This window comes from Gordionus sp. m RMFG-2023, chromosome 3, assembly GCF_954871325.1.
Source record: "Gordionus sp. m RMFG-2023 chromosome 3, tfGorSpeb1-WG-v2, whole genome shotgun sequence".
NCBI classification, from domain to species: Eukaryota; Metazoa; Nematomorpha; class Gordioida; order Chordodea; family Parachordodidae; genus Gordionus; species Gordionus sp. m RMFG-2023.
The window spans coordinates 48,023,925-48,041,889 of record NC_088777.1 but is presented as its reverse complement, the minus strand read 5'-3'; the positions used below and the strand labels follow the sequence as shown (position 1 = coordinate 48,041,889).

The 17,965-nt window shown below is 26.5% G+C and overlaps 1 protein-coding gene across 2 annotated transcripts; it reads right to left on the bottom strand.

The window, feature by feature from the left end:
• Positions 1-7,757: 7,757 nt before the first annotated feature.
• Positions 7,758-17,965, bottom strand: LOC135926158 (uncharacterized). 2 transcript variants are annotated; one of them, XM_065461890.1, is made up of 6 exons: positions 17,936-17,965; positions 17,470-17,894; positions 17,364-17,427; positions 17,162-17,320; positions 11,730-12,045; positions 7,758-8,925 (listed from the first exon to the last, which is right to left on the bottom strand). In XM_065461890.1, the coding sequence occupies exons 5-6, from the start codon at positions 11,939-11,941 to the stop codon at positions 8,055-8,057; spliced, it is 1,083 nt and encodes a 360-aa protein (XP_065317962.1). In that variant the 5' UTR covers positions 11,942-12,045; positions 17,162-17,320; positions 17,364-17,427; positions 17,470-17,894; positions 17,936-17,965; the 3' UTR covers positions 7,758-8,054. The 2 variants fall into 2 exon arrangements, with proteins under 2 accessions (XP_065317962.1, XP_065317963.1); XM_065461891.1 differs by lacking the exons at positions 11,730-12,045; positions 17,162-17,320; positions 17,364-17,427; positions 17,470-17,894; positions 17,936-17,965 and adding exons at positions 15,462-15,504; positions 15,562-15,680.

Below are 17,965 nucleotides of genomic sequence, written 5' to 3'. Positions count from 1 at the left end.
GCCAATATCATTATTTTCATTTTTAATATAATTTTAAGAACTGGTCATTTTCAATGGAGGATAAGGTAAATAAAAAATAAATTTACTATCGTTGCTTTAGTGCTTCTGTAAATCTCTCGATCGGACATGATAATAATTTAGAACTTTTGTAATATAGTATATTAGCAAGTACCATTTTTTATTTACAGTGTCTACCAAACAAATTGAAGCACTATATATTATCATCAAGAATTACATATTGGCTTAAGCCTCAGAGAATAAGGGCTTCTAGGAGTTTGACTTACTTCAGTCAGGCTTAAAGTTTGTATTTTTAATTACGATATTGTAAGATGTTAATGGTTGATAAACTACTCTTAGATAAATTAATAAGTAATTAGGTGATTAAAATTCTCATCCAGATATTTTAGTCATTCAAAATTTAATCGGGTATGCACTAATTTATTTCTTCTTATATTGTAAGTTAGCTTATGTTTGAAACAGTAAAATGCACTAATTATACTTAATGATATTAGCAGAGTTGAAACCCTAACTAAATGATTCTTGTTATGAATATTAAAAAAATGGTTTCAGTTATAAAAAATTTAAAAGTGTTCTAAGTTCCTGTTCTTAGATTTAAAGCGTTTCCAGGATATTAAACAATAATTTCCACTTTCGATAAAACAGGTTATGTAACCGATCCTTTTCGTTTGAGTTTCCTATGGATCTTTTTATCATAGATTCAGTTTCCGGTTATTAGATTTATTCCTGCTGCCTTAAAAAAAATTGAATTCATTTGTTTACTGAGAAAGCAATAAACTTCCAAATTCGTTAAAACTGGTATTGGAATTCTATATCGTTTCAGTTTTCTATAAACTATGGGGGTACAGATTCCGTTTCGGGTCGCTAAATCCCCCGGTTTCGTTAAAAAAAGGAGTAAATTTATACCTATTCGGATATTGACTATGAGCTAAATAAATATAAATATATTTTGTATTATCTGACAACGTACATTTTAATATGGGAAAATAATTTATAGAATATTATTTATATATATTAATCTTATCTTATTTTAAAATGTTACTCTATAATCTACCGCGAACATTAATTACAGGGGGACACGCATTCTCTGTATAATTATGCTAATATTTTTTTATACATGAAGGCAAACGAAACTTAAATCAGTTTAAATAAATTAAGAGTGGAACTAAAAACCATAAAATATTCTAGTCGGCGTGTTATTCTTACTGATAAAGTTATGCGCTGATTATTGCGAGTATTTATTTAGACAACAATCGTAATATATATGAGTTTCTTGATAAAAATCAATGAAGTTAATCATTTAATGTTTATGAAATTGAACAACAATCATTATCATTAATAAAATTATTCTCTTAATTATCATGTTTTGTAAAAAAAAATCCTTTTTGTGATGGGTCTATGGACCTAATTAATGAAGGCACAATTACAGGAAATGAGTGTGCTATGGGGTAAAATTGTTTAAATTAATTTTTTAATTAAATATAATTTTAAAAATATTTAGATAAATTTAAGCTTCCAAGGAGAGCTATATAAAAGAAGTTTCGGGGGTGGCAAGCACACCCTTTTAAAGAAAGATGATACACCGGATGGTGAAAAATGGAGTGGAAGAATTTGAGGCTGGGCTTCTTGTGAGATATGATTCTCAAGAAGGTTGCAGCAAGGCCTATGACGGGTAACTAAATAATTTAATTTATAGTAAGCACAGCCTCAAAAATAAGAAGAAAATTCCCGAATAAGTGGAAGGTTATATGAAAGGTCGCATAGATATTTCTGGAATTATGCTGGGTGTGTTTCACCCGAAGAATGTAGAGAAGCAAATTACAAGTACCTGATTAAATCACCCATATTATAATAAAGTAATATTTGAGTTTGCAAAATAAGAGAAATGTTAAAACAAGAAAAAAGATATAGGAAAAATGAAATTAAAATAAGAAATTTGACATAATTTTTTTTTTCAAGTTTAAAACAGTAATATTGCAAAAATAAAAATTTTATCTTTAGGTTAAAAGAAGAACAACCGAAGTTAATTACGTGGAGGAAACACACTCATAAATATAAGATTAAAAGCAAATTTTCTAAGAATTTATGTTGGGAAGGGTCTAAGAACATGACGAATAAGGGTTCCAATATTGTCAGAGAACCAAGTACCTCACTAAAATTGGGTAAATTGTTCATATTAATATCTATTAAATTTTTCAAATATGATACTTAAAAAGAATGTGCTAAACGATTTAATATTTTAAAAAGAGCTGTTCACAATATTCTTATATGAAACGCCAAGCAAATTAAACATATTGTACCAAGTAAACAAACGAAGATCACATCTAATTATAGTTGGGTAATGGCGAAATGTCGGCTAATTCGGCTCAATCTACCGAGTACAGGAGAAAATACGTTTAAAGCTTTTAATGTATATTAGTATATCTTTCCAATTTTAGCTGCTGTAATTTTAAGAAAAACCCAGAGGCCAAAGTGATTGTTTTCGGCCACGGCTTAAAATATATAGCAATTATCCAACTATGCATCTCATTTTATATTATTTCATAAATTAATTATATATTTATTTTATATGCAACCTTTAAATAATTAATCTTACACATTCTTATTATATGTATGTATGTAAAAGTTACTTTAAAAATCTTATTATTATAACATCAGATATCTCATTTTTTTATTATTAAAAATGGCTGCACAGTTTGGAGGATACCCATGTTTATTGCACATTTAAGTTTAAAATTTTTGAGTTGGGACACAATTTATACTTACAAAATGTAAATTTTGTACCCTAAGTTTCTTTTATTGGTGTAAGAAATGTTTCATATTGGAACCAAAGCAGCGTTTACTCATCTTCATCTGAAGTAAACGTACAATTTACATAATATTCTTTATAAAATAAATTTTAATATAATTAAGATATGAATTTACATACATTGATTGATTCAATATTAATTAGATTAACAATCCTGACTGAAAATTTAACAACAAAAATTTTAAATAAAAATGAAGGAATTTGGTCGTTTATGCTGAATTAAAAACTCGACTTAGATTATTAAAGTAACGAGTTACATTTTGCGTTAACGATACTAAAAAAAAGAAAGTTAAATTGTTTTTTTTTAAATATAAAGATTTGACAAATTAAGCAATTCCCAAATTTAGATCGTTGCCAGATCTATAAATAAAAATATATTTATAATTTGACAATTTCCAGAAACCAAATTTTCAGCATTAATATAATAATTTTTCTAAAATGAATGCGCTTAGGAAGGAATCTTTTGGGAAATTTATAATCATATAATATACAAATTTTATAAGAAAATTTTTTTAATAGCAATTAAGTGATTAGTTCTCAGTTATATTTTATTTATGAACACTTCCATTTATATGAGGAGTAATCATTAATTTATTTGGGCAATTCATCTTTTATGTGTGCTTTAAGAAATAATTCTGTAGCATCTAAGCATTTAAATATTTATTCTGAGAATTTTCGAATTTGTGTTTTCAGAACGTTTCGTATTTTTTTTTAAAATTCTTTGATTAAATATAAAATTTAATTATAATTTATATATAATTAAATTGAAATATTATTTATGAAGAATGTTAAAATAAAACTTTATCTTGATATTTCTTCATTAGATTATATTTTACTCAACAATAATGGTAATTTTATAGTTATCCTTCTACCTTATTAAAATTTATTTTATTAGAAGAACTTTCATAATCACTATTACATTATCTCGGATTGCCAAAGCCACTTTGTTAACAATAGATCCTATACTGAAGAAGTTGAAAGTTGTGTAACAAAGGTAAATACGTATGATCATAATAATGAAAATTATATTATATTTTAAGAAATAATATAATAGCAGCGGACAATTATTTTAATTAGGTAATATTTATGTGACTTTATTTATTTATAGGGCATAAATGATTTTAACAATAAATGATCTAAATAGCTTCTTAGCAAAAATTTAATAGTGTTTTATTCACTAATTAAATTTATTAGATAATACTTTTAGTTTGAAATTATATTTTTATCGAAATGTATTTATTAACCCAATAAAAGGCTATAATTAGACCATTTGACATCTACGACTTAGATTTGAATTCAACAATAGGAAGAGGCACAATGATAAGGTATATCTAGCTGAGCTGAAAGAAACTCGGCAGTCCTACGCCATAAAAGTTGTAAAGCGATATATCGAGAGAAGTCTACAAACTATGAAGATAAGAATGCTGGGGATGATTGCTGGGGTAGCAGAAAATATAAAGTGCGCAGTACAAGAATACTAGGAAGTTTAAAGGTAGTGCCGATTAAGACTAAGTTATGGTAAACAGACTTAGGTGGTATGGGCACACAATGAGAAGGCCTATGAACTACATAGGAAATAAGGTTGAGAGTTTGGAAGTGATGGGCAAATGTTAAAGAGGAAGGCCAAAACTTCAATGGGCACATAAAGTTAGAGCCAATATGAAGAAATATAAATTAGATAGATAGTGTATATATAATATAACATAAAGTGGAGAGAGATATTGAAGGAGCTTACCACCAGAAAAGGTGAAAGCTAAAGAGAAAATAAAAATAAAGAACACTCTTAACATCATTCTATTTTTTGGTTAAAGTCTTAATTGTAATAAATTTAAAAAGGAAGGAATGTAATCAATATATAAAATTTTAATTTTTAAAGTAATTGTTTAAAAATATGATATTATTATGTGTATCTAGATAATCATATTCATATATGTCAGAAAATGGCACGCAATCGGAAAAACAAACCCCATACCCAAGGAAAATTGGCCCTCAAAAATATATAAGATATAAAGTAATGTCGAGTCTAATGATTGATTGAATTGTTTATATAATTTATCAGTGTGAACTGCATTTATTTAATATGTAAAATATGAACACCCGCTCGCTCTCGGTGTAAAAAAAGTTCACGCTCTTTCACTAGTGTTATTAAACGGCTCGATTTTTAAAAACGACTCACTCAATATTCTATTCAAAAAAATTATCACGTAAGCCTGAAGATTTTGGTCATTGCCATAAAGGTTTGGACATCTTTTCGCGAAATCTCGAGGTTTAGGCAATATTTTTTTGGCTCTAATAATGAGTTAGCCATTTTTAAAAATCGGCTCCACAAATCGAGCCGTGAAACAACACTACCTTTCACGTTTGCTGATAAAAATTTTAAACCGAACTCGTCCTCTCACGAAAAAATATATTGGCCCGAAAAATTTATGGTTTTTAATATTTTCTAAATTTTCAAAACTTTATTGCTACTTTTCTGCTTTTTTGAATTTATTCTATTATAGTTTTTTATTTCTTTGTTTCCATATTGATAGTTAACAAAATAATTACCATTAAATCAAAATTTTTTTTTAAAAAAAGAAGAATGTCCATACTTTTTTATTTCTATTGTGTTCGTCTTTCCTCTAATAAAGGATTGGTAAATGGAAAAATAATATTTCTTTGCGAACTTGCCGGGGCTAATAAAATTTTCTCAAACAAGGAAATGAATTTTCCTGCTTCCAAAACTTCTATATATTTTCATAGATATTTATTAACGATGAATCTTTTAAGTTCATCCTCATATATTTCATCGGTAGATACGGTTGGCTCATCAGAATCAGAATAATCTATAAATTCTCTATGTGTTTCATTTAGAATATGCTGTTTTTTATTTCTGCAGGATGAATTAGAAAAGATAAAAATGATGGCATTGTCTTATGCATATCATCGAATTTTAAATAATTTAGCAATTTTCAGGTTGTTTTATATATCTGGCTTATCATCGTCTGTTAAAACTTACTTTTAAAATAGATTTAGAATTAAGCCTACTTCATGTAGTGGCTGCATATTTCTTTAAAAGAGATATTGTCCTGTTTCTTAAGGTTTTGATTTATTAATCTATTACTACTGAAGTAGATTATTTTAAAATTCAATCGCTTGTGCGTTTTCTTGTTATTGGCATTGTAAAAAGGATACCAAAAATTAAGGAAATTACTGCCAAATATTGTTACATTATTTCTAATTCTACGAGTATCATAGAGAGTTTTAATTCATTGCAAGATTTCAAGGAAGTTCCCATTAAATTTTATTGGAAATAAATTACTCAAAAGCAAAAATAAAAAAATGACAAGGGTGTTAATTCAAAAAGTATTAAGGTGGAACAGCCAGAGACGAAGATAGAATTTTATGCGCAATAATTGGCATGCAAAAGAACATGTGGTTATTCCACTACCACCTAATGAAGATAAATTATGTACCTGTCAAATTCCCAAACAGCAACAGGGCGTACTTATATGCTTTATTCACGGATGTTTTCAAAACAAAACTACAACAAAATGGAAATCAATGGCTAAATAATATTTAATATTTTATTTAAAATTAAGTACATGTTGTTTTTTAATTATATTTAAAAATATTAATAATTTCAATTTTTTTAGTATATCGCCACCTATAATGACTTTTTCTATCGATAAAAAATTAAACAACTAAAAAAACAAGTTTTCCAAACCTAATTTTTTTAATATAAATGTATATATATTTAATAAATATAAATTTTTTGAAAATTTTAGCCTCAATCAGAATCAACCTTTGCCTTTTCCGAGGAAAAGAGGGCAATCTATACCAAATATAGGCTTCTATCATTTCTATATTTTAATTTTAAGTACTTTATTTTAATCAATTTTTCTAAATTAGGAAGAGGACGCTATTTTTTAACTTTAACCCGCCATATATCCTTGAACTAATTAAGTTAGAAAATTGTAGAGGATCTCACAACATATATTATCATCATGCAAAGTTTCATAAGATTTGAAATAAGTCCACAAAAATGATCTTTTTTAGATCGATTTGTCATGGAATGGCCAAAATAAAAAAAGAGATATATAAAAAGATAGCATAGTAAGTAAACCACATAAATCTATTTCTTAAATATATTCATACCTCATAAAGTTAAAAACCCAGGTGTAGCCAGCGGAAATGGAGGGAGAAAGTCGCCCTCCCCCCTCTTAACAATTTTTTTTTAGAAAAACAAAAGGTTTACATGAATTGTGAATTGCAAAGTATTCTATTTCAAATATGTTATATTGTATTCTTTTTAGCAAAAAGTTAAAATTAAATTAAATATTTATTCCTTGTGTATTAATATTTTATCCCACGAAAGTTTCAAATATATTTCCATTCATTTTTTAAAACCATAAACAGATGGATAAAAAATTCTATATTAATTTGTCTCTACTAATAACTATGATTCGTAAAATTTTTGAGTGAATGAAATGTTCAGACATCTAAAGAGACAGAATATTCTGAATAGAATTATTTATGAGATTTTTTGCGCTAGAAGAAAAACTGCAAAAAGAATACCCGACAAGATTGAGCCTCGACAAAGCAGTTACAGCATTTATGAATCTAGAAGAGCCTATTTTGAATGTATTAAAGAAATATCAAAAATGGCCTGAACAAGATATTTCATCTAAAGCTGATACATTATTACATTTAAAATATATTTTCCCAAATATAAAAAATTACTATTATATTTTTGCAACAATACCAATTAGTACAAGCACATATGAGAGGATCTTTTCTTCATTATCCAGAATAAAAACCCATCTCAAAAGTATGACATCTTAAAAATAGATTGAATGGGCTAGTTTCAATACAGGGCAAATTATTTAAAAACTGGCGCAATCGCAAAGAAGATTAAATTTTTATTTATGAACGATATTTTGATTAACCTTTTAAATCATTATATGTTTAATTCTATATTTAACTGTGATCTACATATTGGTTTATATAGCTTTAATATTTATTAATACTAATATATTGGCTCATATTTTGTATTTTCCAATATGTGTTCTTTGAAATTGTCATTTTTTAAAATATGAATTAATTCTAATAAACTTCTAATGTCCCAAAAAATATTTTAATAAAAATCACACCTCCCCCCACTTTGTAGGAAATTTCTGGCTACGCGACTATAAAGATTATTAGTCACATTATGCAAATTTCTATTAGAAATTCAATAAAAACTTTGTTAAAATCTCCTAATAGTTTCTACATTTTCGTAAATTGGTCCGGAATAATCAAAACCTTCCCTCTCCCTTGATAGTTGGCTTAATTTCTCTTTAAGTCGAGCCAGGGAAAGAGATCGTTCGAATTTACTTAGAATTTTCGTTTTGTCAAATTTTTGACCCACTTTGACAAAACTAACTTCGCTATAATTGAGCGTATCGTTAATTTCGTTAGATGTTTTATTATTATTTGTTTCAACACTCGCGTCGTAATATTGATTGAAGTTTGTCGATGTAGATAAATTTTTGAGCGCAGGCATCTGGCATTTTTTAAAATAAGGGAGGCTCCGCTCAGATTCAAAAAGAGCAATGAGTTTATCAACTTTACCTTCTTCGTTGTCATGATTTGAATTGTTATTTTGATTTATTTTGAAGCCAGTTGTTTGATGGTTGACCGAATCTCTACAACATAGTGGTTCTTTCGATTTCGTGAATTCAAAAACATCTTTTTTAATAAAATCCGAATTTTTTTTAGAAATTGCTTTCCCGCTGTTAAAGATCTCATTCGCGATCCGCTTAAATTTGTCATTGTAATAATGAGTTGTTTCGTTTATTTCCTCGTTTAATCTAGTTTTAGACTTGATACAAAAGTCTAAAGAATCTAACTGGTAGTATAAGTCATTCATGGATAATGACTTTTTGGGTTGCAACTGATTGGCACTGTCTGTCAAATAAGTATCTAAATTTCCCGTGTTACCAAGATGATTAGATTGAGAAGAAAACTTGATATTAACTCTTGGAAATCCTGTCTGATAAAAGGAACATAGATTATTTAACGAGGCGTGTTGTTGGTTATGCGAAACAAAGAACCCTTTCACATGATATCTTTTGTTGCTGCCGTTTAAAAAAAATGAAAGTGATTGAAAATTTATGTACGATTTATTGGAATTAGGAAAACTTGAGTTAACCTATTCTTAAAATCAAAGGAAATTATGTTAAGTAAAATATTTGCTGATTTAAATAAGGTTAATGAAATCCCAGTTTAAATTTTAAAAATTTACACCAAGATTATAATTTTATAAGCGAATTATATTTTATAAGTTAGAAAATTTTTTTAAAAATAGGTTTCGTCATAAGCTTTTTCGCAACTTTTATTTTCTACAAATATTTATTATTCGGCTAATAAATAAATACTGTTATGAAAATATATTTATTTTTAATATATTAAAATATAAAAAATACTTAATCTTTTATCAAGTTGCTTGCAAGGAATCACACTATTATTAACATGCATCAAAAAATACTTATGTTTGTACGTAATGCTTAAATACAGGGTTTCCCATTCTAAAAAGGAAAATTCCCAATCAAAAAAGGAAAAGTTTCAATCAAAAAGAAGTTCAACCAAAAAAGGAAAAGGCCCAATCAAAAAAGGAAAAGGCCCAATCAAAAAAGGAAAAGGCCCAATCAAAAAAGGAAAAATGACAATCAAAAAAGGAAAAATGTCAATCAAAAAAGAAAAAGTCCCAAATGTTTAAGAAAATGTCAGATCAAAAAAAGAAAAGGTTCATTCAAAAAAGAAAAATGTCAAATAAAAAAGGAAAAGGTCCAATAAAAAATGAAAAGTGCCAATCAGATAAGGAAATTTTCCATTCAAAAAAGGAAAATCGTTTTTTTTAAAAAATTATAAATTCTTTTTCTTGTCGATTTTTCTTAAATTTTTATTATTCCTTCTTATTTTATTTCTAACTTTTTGCGATTTCTTTACTATATTTTTCTTTTAAAAATAAGAATTTAAAAATGATTATATTTTATTAATTTACATATCGTTTGATATTATAGTTCAAACTTATTTAATTTTAAAAAGGTATATTATAACCAAACGATTAATTTAATTATTCAGTAATTGTAATTAAAAAATTTAGTATGTAAAAAATTATAATAAAAAATTGTCTGCCATTGAAAAATAAAAATTATAAGTGAAAATTAAAAAGAATTATCAAAAATGAGAAGAAAAAAAATTAAGAAAAGATCAGAAAATAAAGATTAAAAATGACTTAAAGAGATTGAAAAAGTTAGAAATGTATGTAAAAGATAACAATATAAGAAGAAAATCATAAAGTCAAATTATTGTTATTGTATGATGGAAAAAAAAGAAAGAATTGTTAAAAAATGGTGCAGAGAAGTGAAGAAAAATAACAAAGAAAATTTATAAATTATTTTTAAAAAGAATTATCAAAAATGAGAAAAAAAATAAATTGAGAAAAGATAGTAAGAGTAATAAAAGTTAGAAATAAAATAAGAAGGAATAATAAAAATCGACAAGAAAAAGAATTTATAATTTTTTTAAAAAATATTTAAAAAAATAACGATTTTCCTTATTTGATTGACACTTTTCCTTTTCTTTTGGGAATTTTCCTTTTTTAAGTAGACTTTTTCCTAAACCTTTTTTGATTGAACTTCCTTTCATGATTGGCCCTTTTCATTTTTTGATCGGACCTTTTCCTTTTATGATTTAAACTTTTCCCTTTTTGATTGGAATTTCCTTTTTTGGAAAACTTGTAAGATAACTTGTACAGTGAAAGAGAGTATTTAAAAAATTATGGGTTATAAAAAAATAAAATAATGCTATTATATTTTTCTTTTTGTTAAAAATTGCATGGATTTAAATATTCCTTAATTTTACATTGTCTTCAAATTTTCATTCTAAAAATCAGGACTATTATCCTTAAATGAACAAATGAAACAATTATCACTTATTTTTTTATAAAAACTAGAAACTATATTAAGAGATATTAAAATTTTTTGGTTCTTGATAATAGATAAATTAAAATTCTGATCATTAACAAAAAAGATAATACGGAACCTATCAAGTATCAAGAGGAGTAAATAACTAATTTTCGTATTGTGAATTCTACTACTTTTAGCACACATACAATTGACTTTTTTCAATAATTATAAGAATACTAAATTTCTAATCATACTTTATTTATTATTTGAACTTTATAAAATATATTTATTTAATTACCCAGCTTAATAATAGAAAATAAATCAAATTGCTTTTATTCATCCATATTTGTAATAAATAAATAATTAGGAAAAAATCGCTTGTTGGGGGAAGGGGGCTAAAAAAAATTATTCTAAGGGAGAATCGGAAGCTTTACCATTGGAAAATTTTGTAATGATTTAGATAAGAAACCTTTTTTTGTTTACCTTAATTTAATATGTTAATATGTGGTCTCTATTATTTGTTAATTTTTACTAATTTTATCATAAATAAACTGAAATGTATTGATCCAATATTTCGTATTTCCAAGAATTTCGAAGGAAAACTCATAAAAAGTAAATGGGCTAAATAAATAAAAAATAATCTGGCAAAGATTCAAAATAAATGCATATTCTTAATTAAAAAAATTAAACTACGATGTTTTATATAACAATATACAGCGAAATGTGAGAGGATTTAAACTTATGAATTAAGAATGATTGATAATAAATGTTCAATAATATATTAAAAAAGCTAAAGCTAAAAACTTAACTAGGACTCATCTGAAAAAAATATACGGAAAAATTTTCATTTATATTTTGTATAAAAAAATATTTTTAATGATGTTTTCAAAATAAATTTTCCTACCCCCTTTTCAAACTTTTATCATTTTATTTTTTAACCGATTTCTACCAACCCTATTTATCCCATATACTTGTGATTAGGAATATCAATTAGTAGGTCACTCTGTTTTGCATTATCTTTAATAGTGTCGATTGTTGATAAGCTTATAAAATTCATATTGGATTCAATACCTAGGGATCTATTTAATGTCATATTAGTGTTTTTGCATTTTTTCGGGTTAATAAATCTCATATTATAATTTGATTTATGAATCTGTGCAGATATTTTTCTGCCAAGCATCATATTTTCATCACATAGATTATATTGTAAATTGCCATTATTATTGAAATCGTAAACATCATTTAATGAAATTGAGTCATTTGTACAGATTGATGAGTTTTTAATATCTATCGATAGGAATAAAAATGAAATAATTATTATAGTTAACATTTAATACCAAAGTTGATAAAGTATCGCAATACTCGATAGGTTCCTTTGTATCGAATGCGGCAATTCTTTTATTTGATGTATCGTAGTCACGATATATTTTAAAGTATCGGTATTGAAAATCGATACATTTCTTAAACTTATATTTATACTAATTATGTTTTAATACAAATTTAAAAAAATGTTTTACATCATAATAATTAAAATAAAAAAATATTTATTAAAAGGAGTAACTATGAGAGAATTAGCTTGGAATCCTATAATTAACCATAGTTCTTCTGAGGATAGACATAGGCCTAAGCTTTAAACTGGCATGGCCTTAAGCCATCCATAACCGTTTTTGTTTTTTCCGAATTCCAAGCTGTTCATTGTCAAAGATTGTTCGTTTGGTAGAGTAGATTCAATGGAATGTGCTATTAATGGCAAGTCCTTGTTTTTTTGTAAGGAAGCATAAGGGAGAGGAAGATTGGTGTGTAAATTTAAGTCTCAATCTAAGGCCTTGTGTATTATGGATAATCATATTGCATAAAAACTGGGATAAAGCTAGAAAGAGATAGGGGATGAACCCTGATACCTCCAAATTTACTGGATAAGGTGGTCTAAACCGAGAGAAGACTTTTTCGGGGTGATAAAAAAGAAAGCCTGGTGAGCAGACAATAATAAGGGGAGTGTTTCAAGTGACTCAGTTTGGTGCTGATGTTTAAAAAATTAACAATGAGTCAAGATGCGTCATAGCTGACTTGTGCGATTTGAATGGCATGTCGAGGCTATAGATGCCTGATGAATAGAACTCACATTTATCTGTTTAATGAAAGCCCTATAAATGGGAGAAAGTTGTTTATGATTCGTTTTGAGCAACTCTTGCGGGTCTCCTGCAAAAATTCTGTCATTTAAATATCAAGCATTTAATTTTAGAGAGCACTGCCCTATTATTTGATTGAATATTGTTTGAAGTTTAAAACAAAAATCGGTTTCTTTATTGAATCTCTTACTGGGAAGATAGCATTGTATCTTGGTATTTTATGGAGTAGTGGAGCTGGAAAAAAGAGATAAATGAAACGGAGAGCAAATGATAGCATTGTTGAAATCAAACTTAAGAATATTTAATTTATTTTTCTCAATCACAAATCAAGTAGCATGGGAACCAGCTCCACTCCCACTTTTAATTCTGAAGCCAAGTTGGTAGGTGTAGAGCTGAGTGATCTCTTAATCCGCTACAAATTATTAAGGATATAAGATGTAAAAATGGATCCTATATCACTTAGGTAGAGACCGTCACCCTCTTTTTTTAATCTAGCACCCCAAATTATGAATGCCCTTTGTAGGAGTGATGCCTTTCATAATATTATTTTTGAAAAAATGATTAATAAGCGAGAAGTGAGTTTGCAGAAGAAAGTGGAGGTATATGTACACATCGAGGCCACTTGCAGAATCATTATTTATCATTGAGACTAGCACTTCTCTCTCAGTCAAATCAATGGGGCTATCTTTAAAAGGTGTGAAGGTTATTGGGAAGCCAGAAGAATGTTTGCTAGGTTCACTGATACATCGCTTTTGGGTGCAAGTATCATTAGATGATTGCTACATAAATATTAAAACTTAAATTTTTTTTGATATCAGTTTTGCTTTGTCTGTATCTGTTAGGGGAAGGTGATGTTTAGTTTTAGGTTTGATAGGATTTTAAGTAGTAATTTTCCCATTACTAAGGATAGATCGTCTACTTTAGTAATTGGAGATTGCAAAATATAAAAGGTTAAAAGGATATTTCTCCAGTTATCTAAAGAGTAGGTCATTGTTTAGATACTAAAATGGGTGTGACAGAAATTCACAAATAATAATCCTAGCTCTTCCAGGTATTCTGGATATGGTTTGGGGAGTTTCTAATTTTAGAAATGATTTAGACCATGATGTTTTGGGAGCACAGTGATTGAATGTTTGTAATTTTAGAACTTGTGTCAGCTTTCTTGTGTGATGGTGCAAAGAAAGTACTTTTACAATTTTGCCACATGTTAAGAAGATGCATCTGTTAACATTATCTTATGAGTATTTATGGTATTTTAAAATGATAGGAAAAGGATTATTTTAAATTTGCAGATTAGATTGGGTTGACGAGATTTATGGGAAAATTTATAGTATAAAATTGACTTAAAGTTAAAAATAATCAAGAAATGTTTAGATTTGAATAAATTATAGAGCTTGGAAATTTGTTTTTAAAAGTTTTTATAAAATTATTGATAGTCTTATACTTCTCACAGTATAAAATTTATGACATCCATTACTAAATCTTGAATAATAGCTTAACAGGTATTAATAGTTTCAATTAACTCTTAAGACAGGTTCAAATATTGGGGTTTTATTCAAAATATTTAAAGGTTTTAAATCACAGTATAAAAGTTTTAAGATATCTAAGACTGAATTTTGGTAAAATAGCTTAGAACTCATAATAATGGTTCGTATATATTTAATTCAAATTTAAACAAATTCATCTTGTTAGTTTGGATGTCATATAAAAAAATTAATTTATATGTGTATCGCAAAAATTGAGAAATACATAATTTTTACAATTTAAATGCTCATATTTCTGGAATTAATAGAGATAGAGCAATAAAATTTGGTTTGCAATGGTCTTGATAACATACTTAATTATTCGGCAAAATTTTATTTGATTATATTTTCGAAATAGCTTTTTTTTTATTCTGATTTGTAATGAAACTTGTATTCAAAAAAACATAATTCTTGGCTGAACCCTTTCAATTTTGATGAAAATCCTTATATAAACTAAGATTCTTGTAATCTATACTTGCAAAAAATTTTTGCCACCTAACTTTTATATTTTTGAAGATATTTGAGGTCAAAACATAAAAATTGCCCTTTCTGCATGTGTCGGTATACATAAATTTAATGATTGATTTAAAATTAAACGATTATATATAATAAATCTGGTATTAAAATAAAGAATATTTTTTATTTTTAGAAAATATAAGTAAAATAAATTTCCAAACTTCATATTCCCAGAAATTTAAAAATCCCCATAACGAAAATTGGTTAACATCGATTTTTATGAAACTTTAGATAAACCTTACTATTACCATTCTATAAGAGTATAAAAAAAATAGAGTGGAGTTGATATGACTTCATAAGCAAAATCGATAAAAACCAATAAAAACTGTAAAATATATTTTTATACTATAGATGGTGTTTAATTTCTATAAGCCATATTCTTATTAATAAATTTTTGCAATTATTTCTAATAATAACTTCTCTACGACATTACTATTAAACAGGAGAACTACTTATTATGAATTTATTTATTTATAATTATATTTTTATATAATATCATATTATTAACATTTGTTTCTATATAATTATTAGTTACTCATTCCTTGTTTCTAACATTTGTTACATTGCCATACGTCTTCCTAAAAAATTAAATATGAATTAGAATACAGATATATCTATAATCAAATAATAATTACTTTGGTCATATGCAAACTTTCTTGTAAAGAAGGTGTTTTTAAATATCTCATGTCAGCGCTGATGGTGAAACTGTGGTTAATATGTGAACTAGGTAGGTAAACAGTATCATCTATTCCTGGAAATGTAAGGACATTAAAGCCAACACCAATTTGATTCATATATGCATGTCACATAGTTTGATATATTTTCAAATGTAATACTTTTGTCTCTGTACCCCAAATTTTCTAATATAGTTTCTGTCATATTCGAATACATTTTTAACATAAAATAGTCCAATGAGGAATCACTGCATGTATCTTATGTGTTCCTGGAATTAGTTTTTACTTCAAAAATCGTTGTTTAAGGATAATTCCTCAGGATCATGAATTATTACTCAAAGCTATTTTTGTTTTTATATTTGTACAGCTACATTGGAGATGTTATTTAATTAGCATACATCCTATATAAATTGGCTCTTGTGCTAGCCTTTTTAATTATGCCTCCAACACCAACACACACTTTTTCCATGTGCAGTGGCTGAAAAGTGTCATTTTGATGGAATGCCAAAATCTTTCACATGATGATATATATTTGAAAAGTTTTTTAGATTTTTGTACTGAGCTGCCAACCACTCAGAAAAATTTAAAAAAATTTGGGGTATTGTGTAGAATTTATTTTTAATGAAATTTACAAAGAAAGTTTGAAAAAAGTGCAATACAACATATCATAACAAACGATAATATGATATCTTTATTATATAAAAACGGATGAATTCTTGTCTTTCATTAGTCTAGTAATAACTTTGTGTTGCATCCTGAATAAATTAAAAATTCACTGTCCCCTAAACTTAATTTAATAGGTTGCTGTTGACTTGATAGAAATAAATATGGCAAGAGTTTTAGTTTTTATGAACTTTAATTAGCAGCTATTGCAAATCTTTTCATTTTTTAGCCATTGATGGTTATGAATATTGAATGGATTACAGCATTTAGTGTTGAATAGGAACAACGTAGAGAAGTTATTAAAATTAAACACTATCTATATATTAAAATATAGTTTTCATTTTTTGCAGGTTTAACAATTTTGTCTATCATATCGGCTTCACTCCAATTTTTTTTACTAATATAGAATGGTAATATTAATGTTTATCTAAAGTTTCATAAAAATAGAAGTTACCCAATTTTCATTATCAGAATTTAAATTTTATTCTGGGAATAAGAGGTCTATAAATTTTTTATTTTTTTACTTATATTTTCTAAAAATAAAAAATATATTCTTTATTTTAATACCAGATTTTTTATATATAATCACGTAATTTTTACAATCATTAAATTAATGAATATTGACACTCACAGAAAAGGGATTTTTTTTACACTTTGACTGCATCTTCAAAAATATAAAAACTAGGCGGCTAAAATTTTTTCCAAGTATAATAGATTACAAGAATCTTAGTTTATATACAAATTTTCATTAAAATTGAAAGGGTCAGCCAAGTCATAAATGGTTTGGCATGGAATGACCATATATCAAAACTAATATCTACATTTAGTAAGTTTAGATATTTATTTTTATCATTTCTTCATCAACAATTATTTTATCTAGCAATCAATATTGTATTACATTCAGTAACAAGGGCATGTTTTGATACAGATGGGGGCTCCTTGTGTAAATTATTACCATCAGAGTTGCATTTAAAATTGTGATTTGCATTTTTAATTGATTGGTATGTATTCAAATCATACCTAGTTGTACTTAAATTCCTGATAAAGGATTTATCATCTATATAATGAATATTTAATGATGTTTTAAAATTAAATCTAACCATGATGATTACGTATATAAATTTTTTCCCAAACTTCCCTGTATAAAGGTATAATACCTCTTTCCTATATTATAGATAAAACATCATATTGTGAAATTATATTTACTTTTAGAATGATTATAAATATCTGATGATTATGCAAAATTTTAACAGCCTTACTATGATATATTCCTTGAAAATTATATCCATTGACAGTAATAATTTGATCACCAACTTTAATCCCATTAATTTCACTTATACTACCTTGATCTATACTTAATATATCCAAATTTTTAATCCATTATACATAATAAAACATTTAAATATCACTGCAAAATCACAAACAACACTTTATACAATATTCTAAACTTGGAAATATATATTCCAATATTCATTTCTTTGCCTCCTCTAATTGACATTCCCAATATTGGTGTAGTTTCATTCAATTCTAATTTACATACCTTTTGATATGTCACTTTGTCACTTATAGAATTGTTTATATCTTCACAAGAATTATCCATAGTTATAATTCGATTATCATATATAGAATACCTAAATATATATAATATGAATTCAACTCATTAAATCAAAACCAAATTATATTTTGTACAACCATCCTTTTC

Excerpts from the sequence above, each read along its gene's own strand:
- LOC135926158 (XM_065461890.1), bottom strand. The coding sequence starts at position 11,941 with ATGATGCTTGGCAGAAAAATATCTGCACAGATTCATAAATCAAATTAT. Across the intron at positions 8,926-11,729 it reads ATTGATATTCCTAATCACAA|CAACAAAAGATATCATGTGA; the intron begins GTATATGGGATA and ends TTTAAACGGCAG.